Raw genomic sequence first — 24,527 nt, 5'->3', positions numbered from 1 at the left:
TTGGCTCCCATATGTTTTTTTTTTCAATCAGAGAAACATATGGGATAATTTAGTTGATTCCTGAATAAGTGCATTGAGTTTGAATTTTGTATGGAAAAAGAAATAATTATTTCGTTGTCCATTTTCAAGTTTTGTTCTTTTTTTGTATGCGTAGAAGCTATTTTTTCCCGAAAAATGCTATAATCATTTAAAAATAAAAAATCAAGTCTTATAAAAAAAAAAGTCAAAAATCTCAATCGTTGCTTGTTTTAACCGAGGTTCTATAACCAAACAAACAAAGAAGCTTTCAAATAACCAGTCAGAGACGCTAAACAATTTTTTGAGGTATAAACTAGGTTCGAATTTGTCCACAAAAAATGTAGTGCAAGAATTTGGTTCTGGTTTCGAACATTTATCATCCAAAGTTATATAATATGGACCATCACTACATTTCTAGTGAACTTTTAACCTTCCAAAGCTGTTCGGGTTAATATGATCCGAAGCGCAAATTTCAATCCTCATAATCATCATTCTAATAAACTGAAGAACTGAGATTTTTGAAAGACAAAGTATGTTCTATGAAAATGATCATCAAATTTACGAAAAAAAAATCAAAATTTGAGTTTTGAAAATCGGTTCATTAACAAAAGAGATACACCGTAGAAAAGTAAAAGTTGAATTCGGATATTTAAGTAAGTTTTTTTTTCTACCGGAAGATCTGATATAGCGGTCAAAACTTACATTGGACCTCAATATATTTATACATTGTTGGGAAGATTAATTCTTGACAATTTCAAAAATCGATAGAGCACTTAAATATAACAAAGCTGTAAAAAGTTCTAAATATTTTAAAATAAAATTGTTTGTAACTTCATTCAATCGGAACCAATTTCTGATAACTTGGTAAAACATATCGACTTTTTGTTGAAACGTTCAAAAACTAGAATAAATTACCTACACAATGAATCTAAAATCAATAAAATAGGTCAGCATTTGCGGACAGGGGATCGCCAACTACCTACAGATGAAACTTCCCCGAAGCGAATATTTTACGAACAGCTTTGGAGGGTTAATGAAAAAAAAAGTTTTCCCTTACTAAAGCTTATACAAAATTCAAATTCTGTGCCCTAAATCAGGCATGGCAGAATCGCTTTTGAAATTTACAGAGATTTTTTTGGCAGTGGTAAAAATCAAATAAAAATTTTGAAAGGTTTGAAATTTTTGAATTTGAAATTTTCCATACAAAGCTTGCAGCGGCTAATAGTTGCATCATGATTTGAATTTCATTAGAGCTTGACTGATGAATAATCGTTATGATACCTTTCAACATTTTAAACTGAACTGAATCAGTAGTTTTTGTTGTTTTTGGTTGACCTGTTTAAAAGTGTACTAATTCCGAGGATTGATGGAATCATTGTTTCGAAACTAATATTCGTTTTCACATTCAAGTACTTGGGATTAGACAATGATTCTTCGAACGAACTCGAATCGTTCAGCTTAGCTTCTAGGTTGGATAAACCTGTTAAGGGAAGGTCAATTAATACCTATCTGTTTAGATTCGATGAAAGCTTTAAATTTTCAAAAAATATATCGATTTTCAGTCCGTTTTATTTTCATAACGATACCAATGGAGGTACCAATAAATGCTGTATTGGAGGGTTACATCAAAAGTTAAACTTCTATCACGTATCGAAAGGTTAAATTCCGACACGACCGATGTAAACCCAACCAAATAATCTTTGAACAGAGAAAGTCAGCAGTGGTTTCCTCTAGCCAGACACTTTTGAATTTCATGCTAGGGAGTTAGGATACCAATTTTGCCGGAAGCAAACTGACGATGATGATGATTCTATGAGAAGCAACGATGAGTGAAGGAATATTTCGGAAAGTGTTGTAAATTTTCCATTTCTATCGCTTCTTGTTCCAGGTGCAATAGAATCAGGTTTTGGGGCTGATGAATGATGATGGTGGTTATTTTACTATTCATGCCAGTTTCATAGCGAATGGTGGAAAGCTCCAACCAAATACACGGTTTCTGCTGAGTTTGAAAACAAGTGACTAGAATGCGTCCTGGCGAGAGTTTTATTACCATCTCAATGGGGTGTTCTACGAAAATTCTTACCTCTTTTTCTACTTTTTACTTTAGTAAGCATCTCTATATACAACCCAATCAGCATTCTATATCCTCGAAACTTTTGCACAGCAGTGTACTTACTACGTACAGACGTTGTTATCGTAACTCATGAGGGGAACAAGCGCAATCTACCTCCTTTTACCAGAGAACCCAAGCAACATTTTCTTGATCCCGTATTAGTTAACATAGGCAAACAGGCGGCTGGTTGGCGAGAAAGTTCATTTTCAAACTAAGCACAAATTCCAGCATGCATGCATGCATGCTTGCTTTCTACAGAACCAGCTGAATGATAAAAGTTTAATACCTTCTCTACACCTACAACCGGAAACCGGCAAAGAGTACACTTACCTGAGCTTCGGCGACGTCCGGTTGCTTCCCAGTAAAGATCGGACCCATTGGAAGTGGCTATTTTCCGGACATTTCAACGGGACCATGCAGTAGTGAAGAGGATGATGGGTGGGTCAGAAATGTGGGGTGGTGGGTGCCGGGTGCATAATAACATTATGATGCAAACGTGAGAAATTATACACATTGTGTTTCCGCAGATAGGTGGTCCACACATGGGAGAATTTCCGGCAACACAAACACAGTAGCAGAAACAAACAAACGTTTTGGGGTAAGGTGCAACGGGAAAATATGGGAAAAGATGTGTGGAAGAAATAAACAACATGAGGACTTATTAACATTGTTTGAAAAAAAAAATAAAACTATGAAGTAAAATACCGTGCAGGAATGATACTGCTGACAAGATATTATAAGAGCACTCTATTTGAAGTTTATTTCAATAACCGAACCACACTGTGCTACTAATATGTTGGTGGATTATTTTTTAATGAGAGTCAATATTTGTACTCGTGTACCGCGTAAACCGAAAACAAAGTAGCCATATCTTTCTAGACACCTACGCAAACTAATTTTGTTCTTTTTTGCCTTTCTTACAGAAAGGTATAGTTATCGGTCGATTTGAGAGATCATTAATTATGGGTCTTAGATATACCTTCATAGGTACCTATCGAATCAGCTCGACGAGTTCAGGCGATGTCAGAGTATTTGTGTGTATTATTGTGGTTTTTTGTAAACTTTGTTCCACACGTTTTTGCAAAACTGAGCAGTACAATCAAAATGATTTTTATCTTAAAAAAAAAAGATTTTTCCCCTCTTCAATGTATAAAAGGAATAAAAAAAAACAAAATAGTTTGAAAAAATAAATTTCATACAAATTATCATAAAATAATAACTCCAAAAAACGTATCCAGTTGGCTTGCCAGCAACATCCAGCAATCACTAATCAAGATTATCGTATATATGACGTCAAATTATACATGACGTCATATACACGATGGGCGCGCTCGCTGTGTATAGGTGTAAAAATAATAATCCCCACTCCCACTCATGATGTCATCATGACGACAAAACGAGTGGGAGGAAGGATTAGGAGGAATGAGTAAAATTTCTAGCAATAATTTAAATTTAATTTTTTATACCAGTTCTGTATTAACCGAACCGGTTTCAAAAATTTTGGAGCCGAAGCTCCAAACCATATAATGTTCATATGGATTTTCATAAAGGGGTACAACCCCGAGCTTGCCATATTCAATCGATGGGCCTTACACCCTACATCGCATTCTTCTGCAGCGATGGCGAGCTTCGATACTACGACGAAAGCGGGAATCAGATAATTTGGTAGTAAGTTTGTTAAAAGGCGAACGCGCCAAATGTAAACAAACCTAGCGTAACATTTCATAAGGGCGAAACTATCAGTTAGCTCAGAACAAAAAAAAAACGCTTTTGAAATTTCGGAGCATCTAATCAAATCCTATTTAAAAAATCGACGCTATCTATTGGCCCTACGTGAAAAAAAAAATAATTCCATTTTAAATAGGCGTAATTTGACGTTCCAACCTGTTTCAACGAAAATGCATCAACAAAAAGTATCACCCAATTTAATTTTTTCAACTGTTTAAAGTTTGAAGTGATTTTTTTTTTGTACAGACGCGTTAATTTCAAGCTGTTGAATTCCCTGGACTTTAAAGTATTTCTGATTTTTAACTTAATTTAAAAAAAGTCGGGTCCAATAGTGAGTTTCAGACTTCAGATTAAAATCCAAAAATTCAGATGCAATCCAGTGCTAGACGGGAGTTCAAAGCCGCCAATTGCAACAGCAGTAAAATTCGTCATGAACTTGAAGGAAGAAATTTTGCTTGGAGATGTATTTTTTGGAATCAGTGGCTATATTTAAACAAAAAATAATGTAATCTTCTTCCATGCAATTCAATATAGGTACTGAAGACGCCTCGTACTATGCAACGCAAGAATAGCCTTGGCTGGCCTGTAGTTAATATCGAAAAACATCATTTAAATATCATTTGAAACAAAAGGTTATCAATGGTTAAACTGATTAAACTACTTTATTTAAGATTTGTTTGGTGTTCTCATCGTTTAACAATATATTTAGTTATAATTTGGATATTTTTTTAAAACAGGACATTTATGGGCCATTTTTCAGAAACCAGGACAATTCAAGCGTTTTTCAAAAATCAGAACGGCCTCTCGAAAATCAGGACAAATCCTGAAAAATCAGGACACCTGACACCCATAGTTATACTTGTACGTACATAAGGGGTGCCAGGTGGTTTTGTCATAAATCAGGACTTAACAGTTTTGTTCGTAGTTTTCATAGTTCGATAACAAATTCGATTGTGATTTGAGATTTTTTTTGACAATCAGGACAATTCTGTACATTTTGAAAACAAATTTTCAAAAATCAGGACAATTCTAAAGTTATAGAAAAATCAGGACAACCTCTCGAAAGTCAGGACAAGTCCTGAAAAATCAGAACACCTGGCACCTCTGACGTGCATTACAATTGTTCAGTTGTTATTGTTTCTCTCATGCTCAGAGGTGCCAGGTAACCTGATTTATCAGAATTTGTCCTGATTTTCGAGAGACCGTTCTAATTTTTTTAAAAACTCTCGAGTTGTCCTGTTTTTTTTTAAATTGGACCTAAATGTCCTGAATTGTTCTGATTTTTATGAAAACCTCTAACATTTAATCGAATTTGTAGTTAAACTATGAAAAAATCTAATAACTAGAGTTTGTTTTGATTAGGTCGTATGAGCCACCTGACATGTTTCCAGAAAATCGAGGTTGAAGTTTTGCATAATGCTTTCAATTCTAGTATTTTAAGTATCGCTCAGAATTATCTGGAAATTGAATATGCGATACAAAAACATGTTAGAAATATATTAATGTATTCGAAACAGGCATTAGTTTAGTTGTTCGAGAAAACATGCAGATACGACATTTTGCATTACATGTTTGGTACTAACGACGTTTTGCATCTTTGTTAATTTGAAACTTTAACTTTAATTCCATTTGTAATCCACTCCGTTATTTCTTCTTCAGAACTAAATTTAACATTAGCGGTAATAGAAAGTAGCTGCAGCGATACTTCGAGTGCCCGCTCAAAGATGCTTGCGAAATCGGAGCTAAGAGAAGTCCTCTAGGAAACAATCCTGAGCATTGATTGTACATTGCTGGTTACTTTCTGGTGACTTCAATAACCGTTCAAGGAGAGAGGAAAGTGGCCAAAAGCTTATACTTATTTTGGCTGCCCCTGTAGTGGAAAATATAAAGTGAAAATTCGCTCAGTCTAGAAGTAATGTTCATTTAACTTACCAGCAACAAATTGGAAATATTCAGTGCACTGAGATAGCTAAAATCACTCTTTCAAATGGTTTGCGTTAGATAATTTGAAGTTTTAAGCTTTTTGCTCCCGCACTTTCTGCAAAAATGCAAAACGACCGATAAACCACCTTGCCGAACTGTTTATTTTACGTCCTTTTGCATGCACGGCAATGCAGGGCAACGCAAAAGGTCGTTAAAACCAAGTTACACTCAAAAATAAGAAAGTCATCATACGTCTTAAATTGAAATCATTATGCAGAAATTATGCATTGACTTTATGAAACCAAGTTTTTATCCAACATAGAATACATGTTTATCAATCGTTTGCACTCAATAACTCAATTTTGTTTATAATGGTTCATACGACCTAATCAAAACAAACTCTAGATAAGTCTGTTATAAAATTGTTAAACCCTTTTAACAGATGGTTATCTTCGGTTCAGATGATATTTAATTGGTGTTTTTTCAATATGAACTGCAGGCCAGCCAAAAAGCTGCGTACTGTTCTTGCATAAATCAAGGCGTTTATAGCACCTGTGTGCCTTTAATAATGCAATTTAAGCAGAGCTGTTTATTATTTTCATGAATGAAGAGGTGTCCTGAAAAATCCTGATTTTTAGCTTCGCGTTGTCCTGATTTTTGACGAAACCACCTAGCTTGTGCTAAGCTTGAAGATAATTCCCTCTATATTAAGGATAACTGGATGCTAGGTATACTATTCCGTTCCTTGCATAGGGGAGAGTGAGGATACTTGATCCCTGGGGATACTTGATTCCTCAGCTATATCTCGAAACTGGAACGTCTTACAAAGATCAAATGTTCTAGAAAAATGTGCGAAAATGAGCAAAATAACAATGCTTGTAGTTTAAAAATTTTTAACAAAATAATTGTTTGAGTAATTGAACTTTGTTTGAAAAATTTCACAAAATGTAACTTGAAGATCTTTTTTCATCACTCTAAAATGTTCCTTACATGGTAAAATTATGAAAAAAAATATTTGTTCCAATGTATCAATCGTTCGAGCGTAAAATGAACTTCATATACCATATTTTCAAAGCAATGGAAAACTTTCAACTTTTTTCAGAAAAAGTTTTCTAAAATGTTGATTATGGGTACAATTGATCCCCTAGAGTTGGGTACAATTGATCCCCGTTCCAAATGGCATATTCTTCTTCTGAATGGATCGTTATGACTGCTGATTACGAAATTACTAATATTTATCCAAAAACTAATATTTATCAAACAATTGTCTGAAGAAAAGAGCAAAAATAATTAATTTTCTCTTAGTTATAAAAATAGCGCCTTTAAGTATGCAATGATATTAGCCTTGAGACAAAGTTATAGAATTTACTTCTTCTGTCTGCTATTAATTGTGAAATGAGATCAAACATGACCAAAATAGTCAATTAACATTCTATCTTGGGGTTTTGTTTGATTTTTATACAAGGATTAGGGCTTCCTGAATAAAAGATCAAGTCTCCTTCAATAGGGGATCAAGTCTCCTTCAATAGGGGATCAAGTCTCCCCTAACTTCCGAAAAATCGCAATTTTTTAACTCCCACGAAAATGCTTCTAGTTCATCAACGGGTTTAAGTATCGTTCTAATTTTTGGAGCATAGAAACTTGAAATTACAAGCTGTCAGAAAATGTCAAAGACAGCGAGTTGCTAAATTTTTCCAAAAAGATATGGTGAAAATAAGAAAAGGGGATCAAGTATCCCCACTCCCCCCTATGCATTAGTAGGCCAATCAAAAAACCCGATTTAATACACTTAACAGAGGATTGTATCCTTTCTTACAGTCTATAAATAATATTTGGATACACATGACACAAAATAATAAATAAATGATAGTTTGATAAATTCAGAGTCATGATTAAAAAATTTCGAACGTAGTAAATCCTAAATGAATTTAAGAAATAAGGATTCAAAACTTTTTATAGAATGAAGGTATTTTGAAATAATTATAATTTTCACATAAATAACAAAATTGTAAACTAATTGAATATTTTTGAATGATTGAATTCTGGAGTATCTTGTATGATCCCGTTTCTATGATATTATGATATTTGAATTAATTCATAGGAAATCAACATTTTCAACGGCAAGTGGAACTGAATGTGCATAAACTTATACTCGTAAATATTTAATTGTCAGGACACTACTAGATGAGTTGATCCTAGTATCTCATTACTTTTTTCAAATAAGATTCTATTTCCCCTACTCAGCATGAGAACAGATCGTTGTTTCGAGAAAATTGCGTTTTAAGTTTGACAGCTCTATAAGCTAGGTCTAAGAATGTACTTTACGCCCAGCTAATAACTCCATTTATTTGCATTTGGCGCATACGCCCTTTTGAAAAATCGAACCGAGATGTTAAAAATAAATGGAAAAACACGTTGCATATTCAAAGGCGGTTTTCTCTTCACACCACGAGCTTTTAGCGACGCTTGTGTGTATATTTATTTCGTCTTTAGTTATGCATAAAACAGGTAATTGAATTTGAATATTAACTCAATCGATCAAGTTTATTCAAATATGGCGAAATTGAAAACTTTTTCTTTTTCAAAAATAAATAAATTTCCATTTATTTATTTTGAAAAAGAAAAAATGATCAAAGCGACATAATCGACAAAAATTAAAATTATACTCTTCATTTTTAGACCTCTTCTATTTTATAGATAAAAGATCATAATGTCATAGAAACGGGATCATTCAAGACAGGGCCGTAGGAAGAACCGACTCATGGGGGGGGGGGGGTTCTGGTGATTCATTTTTTACTTTGATTTTTGTCCCAACAATGCACGAAATTCGTTTTCATTAATTTGTTTATTAAGAGGAGGAGCCTTAAGGAGAGCCTCTATTTCATAAAAAAAACTTATTCTTTTCTCAAATCAAACAAGCCCAATCTTCAAACTATTTTGCTAATACAAAGATTCTAACCATTGATGAAAATAAATCAAATTTTTGGAAAAAAAAGTAAAAGATAAAAATCATCAGATTTTCTGATCAAATTTTCTCGATACATTATTGATTTAATATTAATGATTTTAATATTATGCCTTTCCTTTAATATATGCCTTAAAAAACTGCAATATTCACACGTTGCGGACCAAACACGAGATATCTCGTTTTTTACCAAATACGAGAAAACTCGTTTTTTTTCTTGCCGCTGGTATGTTACATTAAATAGCATAATTCAAATGTTATGCATCTAATAATAAAACTTCATTCTACAAAATTTAACACATCACTTCCCGTTACTCAAATATATTAAATTAGCAAAATTTTGTCTCCTGGTTTTTGAAACATAAAACGTCGAATGTTGGTGTCCTCAATGTGTTTATAATGTTAAATAATACACCGGGAAAATATAAAATTTTGTACAGAGCTTTCAGGCGAAGATGTTTCTTTAACAGAAAATATTTTTCATAAAGAATCAATTCCATAATCAAAACCCTGTGGATGATTTTTTTTAAATAAAATTTGGGTTTATCAGATCAAAGAAAAACTCGAACTTACAAACCAATTTTGACTAAAAATATGAATTTTCCAACACATTAAAGACCGCGAAGAAATCTGAGAGAAATGACGAGAAACCATGAAATTCGGCATTCTATATCTTAAAAACCCCTGGACTAAAATTGTCAAATTCAGCATGTTTAAGTGACTGCAAATGTTGTGTTTAATTTGGTTAATACAGTTTAACAAGTAAATTCAGTCTATTCGAGTTTTACTTCAAAGTGTAGCACACTGTTGGCAAGCGAAAAAACGAGATATCTCGTATTTAGTCCGCAATGTGTTGAGTTCATGACCTCTTCAATTCCTCAAAAATTTATATTCATTGTAAAATCTATTTACAAGCTAAATATTTTTCTGAATATTGAATCTGGTATCAGAAAAGGGATAGGTTTAATAGCGGCACGTTATCCAAACAAACGGGAAAATTTTGCCTAAATAGCCGAATTTCCAAACGATTTCTGAAATTTATAAAACAAAATATGATTTCTGAATCTTTTCCCAGATCAAAATTTTATGGGCCTAGTTTTAAAGCCCTCATTCATGAATCTAGAATTCTTTAGTTCAGGATTTATCAAAATTCACTATTTAAATGATTTGTTTTTATCTGTATTGTGAATCAGGATTGAAATCTCGCGTGAGCTTTCATAACGTCGTATGAATCAAAATGTAAACAAATAGTTTTATAAGAAAATATTAAACAAAAACTGACATAAACTAGACACAACTTCTATCCATTAAGAATATCTGTAGCTTGGACAACAGATTCTGTACGTGAAAAACAAATCTAATGTTGTTTTGATTACTTATGCAGCAGTTTTCTGTGAATTCGTTAGATGTTCCATAGGACTTAATAAAAGCTCACGCGAGAAATATGAATTTACAATGATCTGAATATAAGTTTTCAATTTTGAATTGTCATTTTGAAGCTTCCAAAATTTGAATTTTGTGTAAAAATCAAGTTTAAGAACTTTGAATTTGAATATAAAATAAAATTTCTCTTTTTTCATGTTCGGAAAACTATCAATAAATTGAAAATGCATATGATCTCGAAAAACATGAGTCAAATTCGATGTGAAATGCAAAACCAAATTTGAACCAGGATTTAAAAGAAACTTTTGTTCTTAATTTCTTATGATTATTCGAACCGGAAATCCAGAATCCTAAACTGGATACAGAATCCAAAATACGAAAATAGGAATACAATTTTGATTATGGGAATTATGGAAATAGGAAATATTTCGAAATAGGTTTTATTTAATTTAAAATTTAATATTCAGACTTGAATTTCTATGAACAAGTGAGAAAATTTATAAAAAGTGTAGCAGAATTTTGGACTTGGGATGCGTTTTTGAGGTTTTGGCATTAGTTTTTAGTCTAGATTGTTACTCTTGATTGACCTTACTCTATTATCATAATTTGGGTCTGAATTTAAAATTTTAGTGTAGAGTAGAATATCTCGCTTGCTTTTTCTGGATCCTCATGGGGGGGGTTTAACCCCCAAAACCCCCCCCCCGTTCCTACGGCCATGATTCAAGATATTCCAGAATTCAATCATTCAAAAATATTCAATTAGTTTACAATTATGTTATTATTTATGTGAAAATTATAATTATTTCAAAATACTTTTATCCTATTAAAAATGTTGAACTTTCATTTCTTAAATTCATTTAGGATTTACAATGTTCGAAATACTTTAATCATTACTCAGAATTTATAAATCTATCATTTAATTATTATTTTGTGTCATATGTATCCAAATATAATTTATGGACTGTAAGAAAGGCTACAATTCACTGTTAAGTGTATTAAATCGATTTTTTTTAAATAAACCGTTATAGAATTAAAAACTGCTTAGTTGAGGTTAAGCCTTTTTTGGTCGTTACACCCTTTACTGCTACACAGTATCAGATCATCTTGATGATCTTGGAGAGATTTTTCAATTGAAAAATTGAGTTCTCGCAGATAACACTAGGGAACAGCATTTTTGGTGCCTTTGTTTCAATAATTGATTTTGGAAAATTTTGGCATCCTGAATTCGAATCACTTGTCAGAATTTATCTATAAGCTCTTGTTTTAGTGATATGGCGTGTGGACATTTATAAATCGATCGATTTTGAGTAAAATCAATTATTGATAACTGATGAACCAACAATCCTACACGAAGAACAAAAACTGATTTTAAATATATTTTTTACCCTGCATTCAATTGTGGATTCAGATTTTATAGATATTATTGATTCAAAGATATATCGCTATAAAATAATTAGAATTAGAATCTTCAATTTTTAGAATTTTAAATAGATAACATTACAACTATTTTTGGTATCGCTGATAAAAGTCTTCGAGTATTTGATATTAAAGATTTCAATTCTTTTAAGAACTTTGTTGAAGACTGCAAAACGTATGGAGTTATGGTTTATAAAATATCTAAGTTTCAATCCAGGTTGAAATTTCTTAAAAATATCGCCAAAATTGCCTAATTTTCAAATTTGAAAAAAAAAAACAATAACAAAACTTCAATAACTTTTTTCTTAGAAGTCAAAATTACTCGCAATCTTTAGCAAAGTTGATCATTGAAATTGACAGACAGACATAGAGACAAACATTTATTTTAATATAAGGAGTGTATTCGAAAAAATGTTTTGTGAATAACTTCTGCATGCATGAATGGAAATTGATGAAATTTTTCAGTGAAGCTACCTTCTAGTAGTTTACATTGCCAATCGTTATAACGTTCTGTCAAGTGTTTGTTAACGTCCAATACAGAGGGTCATTGACTAAATTTTTTTGGGCAGGATTGCGAAAAATTCAGGATAGTCCCAGTGTGAGACAAAAAACAAATGCTGGGAATCAACTATTCTACCAAATTCTACCAAAGTCGTCTATGGTGTCCTAGAGGATCTAATGGTGAGCTAATTCATTCTAAATTTTCACTATTCAAGAAGTGAAGATGAATGATTCCATGAAGGTAAGGAATATTAGAGGTTTTATCAAGCGCAAACCTAAAATTTCGATTGGGAAGTGATAAAAAAAATTGTTTGACTTTCTCGTCAAGTTGACTCATAGAAAGGCCTGCCTTCATTTCTGTAAGGGTAAAAAGCTGCCCACCGTTAAAAGATACAAAATACGGTGGTCAAATCGTGCGCAAAATATTGGAACCGCTAGAGATATTTTGGAAAATGAAGAAATAGACAGCAAAACGAACAGCACCTGGCAGGTTTCCATAAAAATTTTCGTTGATAAGCCTCGTCAGGATGTTTTGGAGATAAAAAAGGAGGAAAATTGAAAAATTTGATGTTTAGCACTTGAGGTGGCTGAAAACCTGTGGAAGCTTTAAATCAGCAAGTATTATTTACATAACTATTGGCACAATGAATGACTAAATATACAAAGAAAGCTGCTTCCGAATTCGACCTTTTTCGTTGAATGGAAGTGTTATAAAAGTCCTACAAATGTGATTCTCTGTTTTGGTTAGATCTGGAAAGGTGCAATATCTCGAAAACAGATATGGAGTAATAACAAGTTAAATATGTTGGACAAGGAGGACAATCTGCTTAATTTTCCATAACTTCGATCAAATTAAAACTCTTGAGAAGTTTTGAAAGTTAGGATTCAGGGAACAGGAAAAATAATCAAAAAAGGTCTTGATTTGGAAAAAGGTAGTTCATAGTATGCATTATAGATGGCTGAAGTGGAGCCCAAAATTTAAAGTCGATGAACTTCTTCATTGGACGCTATTTTAAAAATCACTTGACAGTAAAAAAAATACGTTATTAGGCAGCTTCACTGAAAATTTCATCAATTTTCATTCGTGGTTTCAAAAGTTATTCACAAAACAAAGTGTTGCATTTTTTCGAATACACTCCTTATATTATTGATATAGCAGAAAATTATGCATTTGAAAAAAAAATTGAGAAAAATCACATCAAAAATTATCGATAGGTATCGATACTGTTTCACATAATTTTTCTAACATAGCTAATCTTTTTTTTTCCTTTTTCTTTTTAAAGTGATGGTGGTCTGTTCAAACAATAAATCAACCAACTTGATTGAATTTGAATGAAAATTCTTTCAAATGGAATTAAGGAGAGATCGTCTGGATAATTTGATGCGATTGTTATTCGAAAGTTCAGTCAATAAATTTCGAAAATGATTTTTCGATTATTCCGACGTTCCGATCCGATTAATTCCCTGAAGATGATGATAAACAGCATCGAAACGTTGGAATGATCAAAAAATTTTTTTTGAAATTTATTGACTGAACTTCCGAATAACAATAGCATTCTTTCAAATTTGTAACATTTTATGTTCGATACTATTGGGAGTTCCTGTTATAAAAAGCAAGAAGGGGCATTCAATAAGTTGATTCATAAGATTCTGGAAACTTGTTATTTTATGTTCATTTCCACTTCCCTCTGTAAAAAAGGATGCTTCACATTTGATATGAATTTGATATGAAATATGAACCTTGAACGTTGCATTGTTCAAGATCTATCACAACATACATTTTACAATATGTATGCGAATGCCTCTTTGTCAAAGCTGTATAGCAAATTGAATGAACATCACTTTCATACGCATCATCATTCCATAAGATGCGCTGTTCATTTTAGTTCATTTTAGTTTCCGTTCCTATAGAAAACAGACAGACAATTAAATTTTTTTCTAGGTTCAGACACAACTCAGAATTCAGACTTTCAAAGAGTAGAAAGAAGAAATCGGTTTTCAAAGTGCATAAAATAAATTATTTCCAAACTTCAAAAAAACTGTATTTAAATGTCCTTTCTTTTAAATACAGTTTTTCTAGACTCAAAACACACAATTTTAAAAATACGGTGGGCAATAATAAAAAGTAAAAATGTTAAACTAGGTATCCAAAATTCCTTTTAAATGTTATGAGAGAAGCGTATTTCAAGATGCTTCTACCTGCAAATGTTAAACGAAAAGTGGCTCAAATAATATCTTGTCATACACTACATCTTAACTGTATAAAAAATAAAGTTGGCTACTAGGTACTTACTTGACGTCTTCCGGTCCTGGGACGTACGATTGCTCCGAAATCCGGAATCCGGTGATATGGATGATCTCCATGTTCGTTCGAAAACAAGATCGGTTTCGCTTTCTTCGTCCACATCTGAATCGTCCAAATCCAAATCACGGTGACAACGGGCAAAGTTGATGATGATGGTGATGATGTTGGACGATCACAAAAATACATACCAGATACGAAGGGGATGATGATAGTGTCATTCGGACACACCCACGATTCCATTCATTGACGGGAGGGCCCCCAATCGCGTGGGATCAATCCGATTGATTCCGATATCGGTGTTTACGATTGCCAGGTGTGTGCGATATCGATTCAGGTGAGGCGATTTCGGAATGCGAAATGTAGCGCAGTTTCAAATCAGGTGGGATGCGGGTGTTGTGGGTGTTTACGTGCGAGGTTTTTTTTTTACAATGTGCACAATGGGACCAGGAACATACCGGGGATGATGTGCAGAGGTAGAACAAACAGATAGAAGGGGGAAAAAGAAAACAAACAAACAAACAAAACATTTATACAAAAACTACACACATGCTACAAAAAACAGTAAAAAATAAAAATGAAAATAAAAATGAAAACAAAACTACCAAACCATCAATCAACATAACGCAATGAAGTTCTACATACTATACATGCTACATCTACAAACACAGACATAAAAAACTTATTTTCATGTTTTACAGGACAGGAGCCCATTTTTGAAAAAAAAGTCATGTTGTAAAAGTACATTAAAATTAACCTTGTCCTGGCTATACTTCATCAATAAACAATTGTGTAAATAGATCCCATTACACCGAGTGCTTCATTAATAATGCATTTCGGAAATTAAAAATACCGTCCAGCAGAGCTAAGGAAGAACTCTCTGAAGGAGCTGAGTTTTCTTCAATTTCCAAGTCGTCCAGTTGGGTCCAGCAGCCAATCGATTGAAAAGCAGTCGACCGGTGTGGTCCGGCAAAGGAGAAAGTTTCCTTATTTGATTTTCGTTTTCCAACAACTTTTCCCGGTCAGCTCTACCGAAACAAATCAAATACTTTGGAATCGTTTCTGGTATAGTCATGCCGGATGTTTTTCCCGTCTGTTGGCTACCTTACTTCAAAAGAATGATTTAGATATTCTGTCAAATGTTTCGACTTTGAGTTTGTTTGATCACTTTTGAGTGTGTTTGTATCCCACCGGAATAGTTCCGGGAACGTATTCGTTCACCCCTAAAGCCCTGAACGATTTGCTGCCTTGGGAAAATTTAATTCGGAAGACATTAGTAGGGCCCAGTTCGATTCCGATAGGGAAATGTTTTCCATCTCGGAACGTACGATAAGAAAAGAGTCAAAATCTATCACAAGAAGTGAGTTTTTAACATAAAAGGATATCGAGATTCCCAGAGGCAATGCATGTTCTTTGACAGATTTATCCATAAAATGATTTTTTCTTTAGGAAATAAAATCTCTGGAGAAATGTAATGGTCCAAAACATTCGAAAATTTTATCCGGGCAATTATCGGGTAAATATCAAGTATTATTGAGATCAAGGCCGTGCGAACGGGGGGGGGGGGGGGGGGGTTAGGGGTTTAACCCCCCCCCCATGGAGATTTTTTCCAAGTAAAATTTTCACATCATGCAATGAATTTACTATAGCATCCGGCAATTTTTTGATCCAAAAAGGTGTTCAAAAATAAGTTTAAACAAACATGTCAAAAAATTGGCAAAGTTTTTCCTAAATCACTCTATAAGCCAAAGACATTTAGTTTTACTACATTATATGACCTTCACAAATTGAAGCTTATTTTTTTTATTGTAAGTTGTGTCAAGAAGTGTAATAAAAGAAGTTCAGAATTTGAAACCAACCATTTTTATTTCAAAATTCATCCATCGAATAATAATTTTACTCATCATCAAGTTATAAGCCATGTCACATGTGTTCAATACTACAAAATCTAAGACCTAGCATCCACGGCCTCATTACTCATCTCTTAGATTTTTAATAAATCGTTTATGTCATTACAAATTTTATGTCAAATTGAAATATTTTTCATGAAACAATTTTCAGACTCCTTTGAATATTTTTTCCTGTTCTTCTCAATGCTCGACTTCACATTCAAAAGGGTTTTGATAAATTACATAAGATCACAAAATTCACATTTATCGAAGGTGCAAAGAATTTAAGAACTTATTATTCAATTCAATTCAATTCAATTCAAATTCAAATATTCAATAAGTTATTTTTATTTTTGTATTTACTTTTGAAAATAGAAAAAAGTATTTATGAAATTAATGCATTTCCTGGCAAAACTTTAAAATTTTTTTTTTTTTTTTTTTTTTTTTTTTTTTTTTTTTTTTTTTTTTTTTTTCTTATTATAGAGACTTTCAGCCTTGGGCTGGTTCGTCTCTTTCTAAGCGCACATCTTTCGAAGTAATGATGGCTAGCATCTCACAAATGCTAAAACCACCAGACCACAGAAAGTGTACTATGTATGCCATGACCGGGATTCGATCTCATGAACTTTAGCGTAGATGACTTGAACTCTAACCACTACGCCGAAGCCGCTGGCTATTTTAAAAATTTAAAATAAAGGTTTAAAATAATTTATCAAAGTACGCAAGTACATTTTATCCCATTTTGTAGAATACGGAAGTTTTAACGGTTTTTTGTAAAGTGTTTAACCAAATTTAATTTAAGAAATCTTTTAAAGAAAACATCGTTAGGATTTAACAAATTTGTTGAATGCAAAAACATCTTTATTTTTCAACTTTCTTTACTAATATCAGTAATACGAGTAATGAATTTTTTTAAAACTGTAGAATTTAAATTTTTAAGCTCAGCTTTCATTATAACCATCATAATATAATTCCCTAATTGAATAAGTAGGGCTAGGTGGGGTAATTATGAACAAAATTTCTTCATTTGGCACTCTCACTGCCACCATATGTTTATTTCTTATCATGAATTCTGAAAACCTGCCAATATTGAATGTTTCCGTGCTCTTCATCATTCTGTAGAGCAACTTTTTTATTTTGGTCGCAACCCACGTCCTTGAGACGTCTGTTCATAATTACCCCGTCTGTTCATATTTACCCCCATATCTAGGGGGTAATTATGAACACGGATTACGGACTTGGTATAACATTTTTGAAATGTAGCAGTATTTATACGTTACATTTACCCTTAGTAAGGGGCCGTCCATAAATGATGTCACGCGTTAGGGGGGGAGGGGGGGTTTTGATCTATGTGACAATTTGTGACATGGGGGGAGGGGGGGTCTGCTTGAGCGTGACATCACTTATCATTACAAAAAATCAGTAAAACAATAACAAATAATTTTATCCTAAATTCAATAAAACTATACTTGCACCATTCATTTAATGAATAATAATACTCACGTAATCACTTTTGGTAAATTTTACGAGCATAAGAAAGTTCACAAGAACACTTTCACTACAACACTCAGGAAAGTCTGTTCCACTAAAATTGTGGCAAAACGTGAACAGGATTGCTTGGCTATACTAACTTGTGAAGAAGATTTGGATTGCGAATGGATTGAAGAAGAGAAACTAGATTTGAATGGTTTCAACATCGTCGCTGGTACTGCAGCTACTGCCTCGACTTTCCCGGCCATTGATATGGAAAATCATCGACATAATCCTTGGACTCATGATTGAAATGTGTTTTAAGCAATGATTAAAGGCTTGTTAAAAGTGGGTAACCTTTTATTCAATTCTTTGAATAAAACCGATGAATTAAAAAAGCATTATTTTTAATCAAATTTCTTAAAGGGTTGAAAATTTTACTCCAGGGGGGGGGGGGGTTAGGAAAACGTGACGTAATACAAAAGGGGGGTTACGGAATTTGTGACAATATGTGACAGAGGGGGGAGGGGGGGGGGGGGTAAATTTTTACAAAATTTTGCGTGACATCATTAATGGACAGCCCCTAAGCAGTGAATGGTGATTTTTTACTTAAAAATTATGTTCATAATTACCCCAAAACCTGTTCATAATTACCCCGAATGCTGTTCATATTTACCCCAAGACTTGTCCAATATGATTGATATGGTGTCAGAAAATCTCAATTCAACACCAAATAATGAAAATAATTAGCAGTAATAAGAAAATGGGTTTTTTTTTATAAAAACTCAATTCAATTCATGTATAATATTTATAAAATAAACAAATGTAATCAAAATTTAGAGGTAAAACATCACCAAAAATAGCTATTTAGTGTTCTTTTGTATTGATTTTTTTCTATCTTTTGTTTCGGGCGTTTAATTTCTTTGTTGCATCTTTTACGTTTTGGTTGTATTGTTTTTTTCCGTTCCTTATGTCGTCGCAGAGCATTTTTATTTGATAGGACCTCTCCATACGAGTGAAATTTTAGGCGAGTTAGGTTCCTCGATGATTTTTACATCCATTTGAAATGTTCTGTGCATCAAGTCTTCACCTTAATATCATGGGCTAGGCTTTTCAGGAATCATGAAATTGAAATTCAAAAATCTTTTAAGATGGTTGTTTCACAAAACACTCAAAAAAATCTTCTTGAATCAGTGAACACTGAACAGTCATTTTTTGCAAGGCTTGTCAGTTCTATATGATCGACTGTTTTGAAAATTATTTACACTAATAATTTTTTTTACCACTTCTACGAAATTTCACATTAGTAGCTATATTCTCTTAAAAAAAAAGGAAAAATTTTCAACCAAAAAATATTCATTTTTTGTCAAATTAAAAAAAAAGTACCTATTCGAACAAATTTACATTGAAAAAAGTATCTTAGTATAAATATAAGACTGCAAGAAAATAAATTTTGGCTCTTTGTTATCCGGATGTAACACATATACAATTATTATTTGCTATTATTCTAATGTTCTGAATAGCAGCATGTCGTACAATTTTTTTATTCACAAATGGTTTTATTTAAGACATTTTACTTATAAAGTTTATTTGTGCCGGGAGTATTTTTCACGTCGTTCAAACATACAGGAAAATGGAACTTTTTTTTTTATCTTTGCTTTGTGGACTTATTCACCTATTAAATTTAGCAAAGTTTTTCATATATTATACTGTTGACCACAGAGATTCAAAGTTCATTCATAACCACGTGAAATTTAACATTATAATCGTTAAATTTCACGTGGTTATGAATAAAAGCTCAAGTAGCAAACATTTTGTAAACAAACGTTGAATTTTATTTTTAGTAAAATGAAACATTTCATCAAGTTTACTCTACAACCTTGTAATTCATCAGTTACAAGAAAACTGGTTTTGGAAGGACGTAAAACATGTATTCGGTATTAGAGAACTATTCCTGGGATACAGATATTCGATTTCGGTAATACCAGTAACACTATCCTTATGCAACACTCACTTTATCTAAGAAAACATTAGACTGCTTTTTTTTCTATCAACAAAAAGCAAGTTCTTATCACTAATTTTTTAAACAAAAATGAGACTTGTTCAAATGTGGTTACGAATTGAGCTTTTTTGTCAAAATTTCAGTTTTATTCACTTTTTTCACTTTTGAAATTTAATTTTGTGTTTTTTTCAAAGACTGAAAAGAACTGGCATAGCTTTTTATTCTAAATCTGAATCTTGTTTTTAGAAAAAAAATCAATTTCTCAAAAATTCAAAACTTAACACTCAACACATTGCGGACCTAATTTAAATATGAAATTCTTTGAGTTTGGTCCAGTGGATTCTGTGATAAAGAATGCCGAGTGTTGATGTTTCCCGGCTAAGATTCTTTCGCATTCCTTAATGTGTTAAGATCTTACAGAATTGGGAAAGGGGGAGGGGGGGGGGGGGGGTGTAGTTTTCTAAAGGGGAAGGGGGAAAGGGGTCTGGAAATGCTTGGGTAACTAGTGAATGGCCCCCTGAGTTGATGAATTAAACATTTGACCACCAAAAAGCCAAAGAAATGTCAGGAAATGAATAAGAAAATGTGTTCATAATTACCCCATAGGACGAAAACTATGGGGTAAATATGAACAGTCATCTGTGAGTCAGTACGAATAAAATTTTTCAAAATTTCTTCAAAATCCAGACAAAGCATCAAAAATTGGATCTCAAACAGGTGATAACAACATTCCAGCTTGATTTCCTATGATCAGGTATTCAAAACATTGAACATTGTCGAAAACGATTTCCGTTTCACGGGGTAATGGTTTTTTAAAACGTCTGAAATGATATCATCAGGATTTAAAAACAGATCGAAAACAGCTTATAGCTATCAATGGGATGTTAAACTACCACTTTCGGAACTTTTTGTGTTCATTCATCCCCCACAGCAGCGTGTATGGCACTTGTTCGGAATTACCCCGTGTTCATAATTACCCCACTTGACCCTATAATGTACAAATTCAGGATCAGTTTTTTTTATTTCATGTAGATTTGTTAGTTCATCAGCTATCAATGATTGAATTCAATCCAACGTCATTTTAAAACTAATAAACATTATATCATCAAAACTAGAGGTTTCAGACCAAATCTAATAAAAGATTATAGTTTAGGACACTAGAATCTACCAAATTTTTGAAGTTATAGGCTCCAAAAGGCTGTGTCCTTGAGTAATCAATAGATTTTTTTTCAAGTTTTTAAAATGTCAAAATGTATGTATTGAAAAATTTCCTTCTGGATTGTTAAAAAACTTATCTTTTTCATTTTCATAATTTGTTTTGATTGAGAAATAAATTTACCGTTTTTCATAGAATGGTTTTTTTTAGATTAATCGAATTTTTTTAGTTAGTCTTTTGAAAATTTTTGTTCTATTTTTTTTATATTTTTTTTGTTTTTTATTCCTGAGTTCCGAGAAAATAATCTTCTAGGAAACCTGCAATGTTGTGCAATGTTAAACAAGTTAGTATATGCTTCGTACTTTCAAAATTTACAACAAAAGCGGGAATTCCTTATTTTTATTTTTATCAATTCCTTATTAATCATTCAAGAAATCACCCAATATCCAACCTTTTAGTTCCCGCTCTATTTCTGCTGTTTCTGAAATATTGATTTCAAATTTGTAAAATGGACTGTTTAAAATTTATTTTCTAGCAAATTTTTAGTTTAGGATAAGGATCAACCTTTTGAATAATTTATCGGGAATCGCAATAACTGAAAACATTTTATGAAACACATTATGATTGATTTTGAATCGTATCGGTTAAACTTTTTTTTCTAGTCATACATGAGTAAGAAAATGGATTTATTTATGAATGGAGCGACTGTTTTGGTTGTTTTTTTTTAAGTATTTAACGGCAATCAGTCTCGGATTTTGTAAGTAAAAACAACTGTTTTTACTTAAAAGCTCTTAGACTGATAGTTGTTAAAAATCCTTTAAAAGAAATTGTTTTAGAAATCAATTTGATTATTTGTTGTGCATTTTTGGTATTGTTATTATTCCTAGCTGACTTTGAATTTCGAAAACCCCCCCCCCCCATGGACGGGTCCTTCGCACGGGCCTGATTGAGATAAAAGAAAATCGTGAAAAGTGAAGGAAAAAATTGAACATAATTTAAAATTTTGAGTTTTCCGAGCTTTGCTAGGATACAAAATTATATAACCTGGCATTCTGGAATGCTCATTTAATTACATAAGTAAAAATAAATGTATACACTCTTTTTTCGATAATCAATATGGAAAAAAGCTTTGAATTTCTATTCCGATTTCAGTCTTCAATTTAAAATTCGAATTTAAACTCTTCCAATTAATAGAACTGAAGTGTTATACTACTGTTATATACTGTTATATACTGTTATACTTCTATTTTAAAATTATTCTCTGCTGAAGTAAATATCCCAGGGTGGCCAATGAGTTTACATTTTCAAATTACCAGCTTTTTTCTTGGTTTTTCCGTAAGATATTTCTTGATTTCCCCGATTTAAAAAAAACACTAAGAAATCTGTTCAGCGTTTTTTTACCAAAGAAGTTGCCATTAATTTGTATGAATGTTCGTTGGGATATTAAAAATAATAAAATATTAATGAATTGAAATTCAAAGTTTCAAGAAAATAACTTTAGTAAAAAATAATTAAAGTATCCTGCGAAATCTCGTCGAATATTGTCACCATCTTCTCAGTCTTTGGCAACAACTTCGCTTTTTATAAAATTTATTGTCATGATTTGTTTTTGACAAAATATTGATTTGATATAACGCCATATGATTTGAAAATTTCAAGTTGAAGTTCCAATGAAAAAATTGTTTATTTTTCTCTGCCTTTTTTCTTAATTTAACTATTGAGCTCTGGCTTCTGGTATTTGAAATATGATCATGAACAAATAATTTCGGATCGAAATACTGATCCATAAATCAAAACCAAATTTCAAATTGGGATTCATAATTCGAATTTAAATTTAAATTGTAACTTCTGATGTTAATAAAAACATAAAATTTGCAATTTTAATCCAAATTTTCAAAACCGTGCTTGGGGTGAAATTTTTAAATTCTGGATTTTTTGTAATGAATTTTTGAAAAATATGATTTAGAAACTCATACACATTAGACTGAGTCGATTTGGGATCATTTTGGAATTTCTCGAACCCTGGGGTCTTAAAAGCTTCGTCTTGGTCCAAAACTCATCCATGATTTTTTGCAAAATTTTTAAGTAACGTTTACATGAGTAAATTTGAACTTTTACGTTTGTATGGGAAAATTGAATATTTTGTACTGAAAAATCAACATAATTTTTGTTTTGTCTGTGGAACCGAGCCACCTTATGGTTTTTATGCCAATTTATAAAATTCCTTAACGAAATTTTCCACTGAACAATTTTGTCGAAGACCGTAACGTCGTATCTTATTTGGCAAAAAAGTTATTAGCTGTTTGTTAGGGGTATGTCTTTTCGCATTGATTTACAATAAATTCAATTGACATCACTGCTTGAGCCTCGCGCAGTGTTGCATGGAAAGTAATGACGCAATACCTCGCTAGGCACTCTGCAGGGATGTCAATTGAATTTATTGTTTATCAGTGCGAAAAGACATACCCCTGTTAAACAGCTAATATTTTTTTGCCTGATGAGATACAAAGTTACGGTCTTCCACAAAGGTGTTCAGTGGAAAATTTCCTTTAGGAAATTTATAAATTGGCTCAAAAACCATCAGCTGGCTCGGTTCCACAGACGAAACAAAAATGATGTTGATTTTTCAGTACAAAATATTCAATTTTCCCATACAAACGTAAAAGTTCAAATTTACTCATGTAAACGTTACTTAAAAATTTTGCAAAAAATCATGGATGAGTTTTGGACCAAGACGAAGCTTTTAAGACCCCAGGGTTCGAGAAATTCTAAAATGACCCCTAATCGACTCAGTCTAATACACATATGATTTGTATTTTTGAACTATTTTTGGCACATGTGCCAAAATCGAACGGTTTTTGGAAACAACATTGCCTTTAAATTTTCGTTATAACACGTCCAATTTAATTTAGACGAACACCATAAATATGTTTTTATGCTCCGAAATGGCGATAAAATGCAACAATAAAAACAAAAGTTTTTTAAAAAATTAATTAACCACTCAAAAATGACAAAAAGATGACAAATTCAAAAAGTTAAGCACGAGTTCCAACAAAAGACTGAAAATGACAAAAAGCTCCTAAAAAATGATAAAGAATGACAAAACCAGCAAATATGACAAATGAAAACAAACATTGTAAACAAAACAAAAAAGTTAGAAATGCATCAAAAACATTATCAAAAAAAATCAATAAAAATTACTACAAACGGACGGAAATTGACTCAAAATACCGTTTTTGGTAATAATAATAGGTATTTTGTAAAAATATCTAAAAAAAATGGAGAAAAAACCGTTCGATTTTGGCAACACTAAATTTTTGGGCGTGTTGCCAAAATCGAACGGGGTCTGAATTTTATTTACGTTTCTACTTATTTTGAGTATTTAATTCAGCATAGCGTGTCTCTGATGAAGTTTTGAACATAACAAATTCTAGGCCAGTTGTAAGAAAGGTGTTAAGCATCAATCTTAAGTTTCGAAAAAAGAATTCAGGAGAAAAAACTGTTAACATATGAATGCAATGTTTTCAAAAATTTTGATCTCTTCAACTAATATCTTCATCACGGGCTTTCAGGTTTATTTTTGTTTCTTAGAATTCTTAAAGAAAGCTTCACATCTATAGTTTTTTTTTTCATTTAAAGCACATTTTAACTTCTCACACAA

General features: G+C 32.3%; 1 protein-coding gene across 6 annotated transcripts in view; it reads right to left on the bottom strand.

The window, feature by feature from the left end:
* Window positions 1-24,527, bottom strand: part of LOC129743123 (restin homolog) — a 126,343-nt gene that overhangs the window by 87,061 nt on the left and 14,755 nt on the right. For 4 of the 6 annotated variants that reach the window (XM_055735084.1, XM_055735085.1, XM_055735087.1 and 1 more), the window contains exons 2-3: window positions 14,341-14,454; window positions 2,462-2,518 (exon numbers count right to left, since the gene is read on the bottom strand). The exons of 1 other annotated variant lie outside the window; for it this stretch is intronic. In XM_055735084.1, coding sequence (XP_055591059.1) covers window positions 2,462-2,518; window positions 14,341-14,454 — 171 coding nt within the window. The remainder of the gene's footprint in view (window positions 1-2,461; window positions 2,519-14,340; window positions 14,455-24,527) is intronic. One more of the 6 variants, XM_055735086.1, reaches the window with a different exon arrangement.

The sequence above is a fragment of the Uranotaenia lowii genome, chromosome 2, assembly GCF_029784155.1.
Source record: "Uranotaenia lowii strain MFRU-FL chromosome 2, ASM2978415v1, whole genome shotgun sequence".
In the NCBI taxonomy this organism is placed as follows: domain Eukaryota; kingdom Metazoa; phylum Arthropoda; class Insecta; order Diptera; family Culicidae; genus Uranotaenia; species Uranotaenia lowii.
The sequence above is the reverse complement of the archived record's forward strand: the minus strand, read 5'-3'. Positions and strand labels throughout refer to the sequence as shown.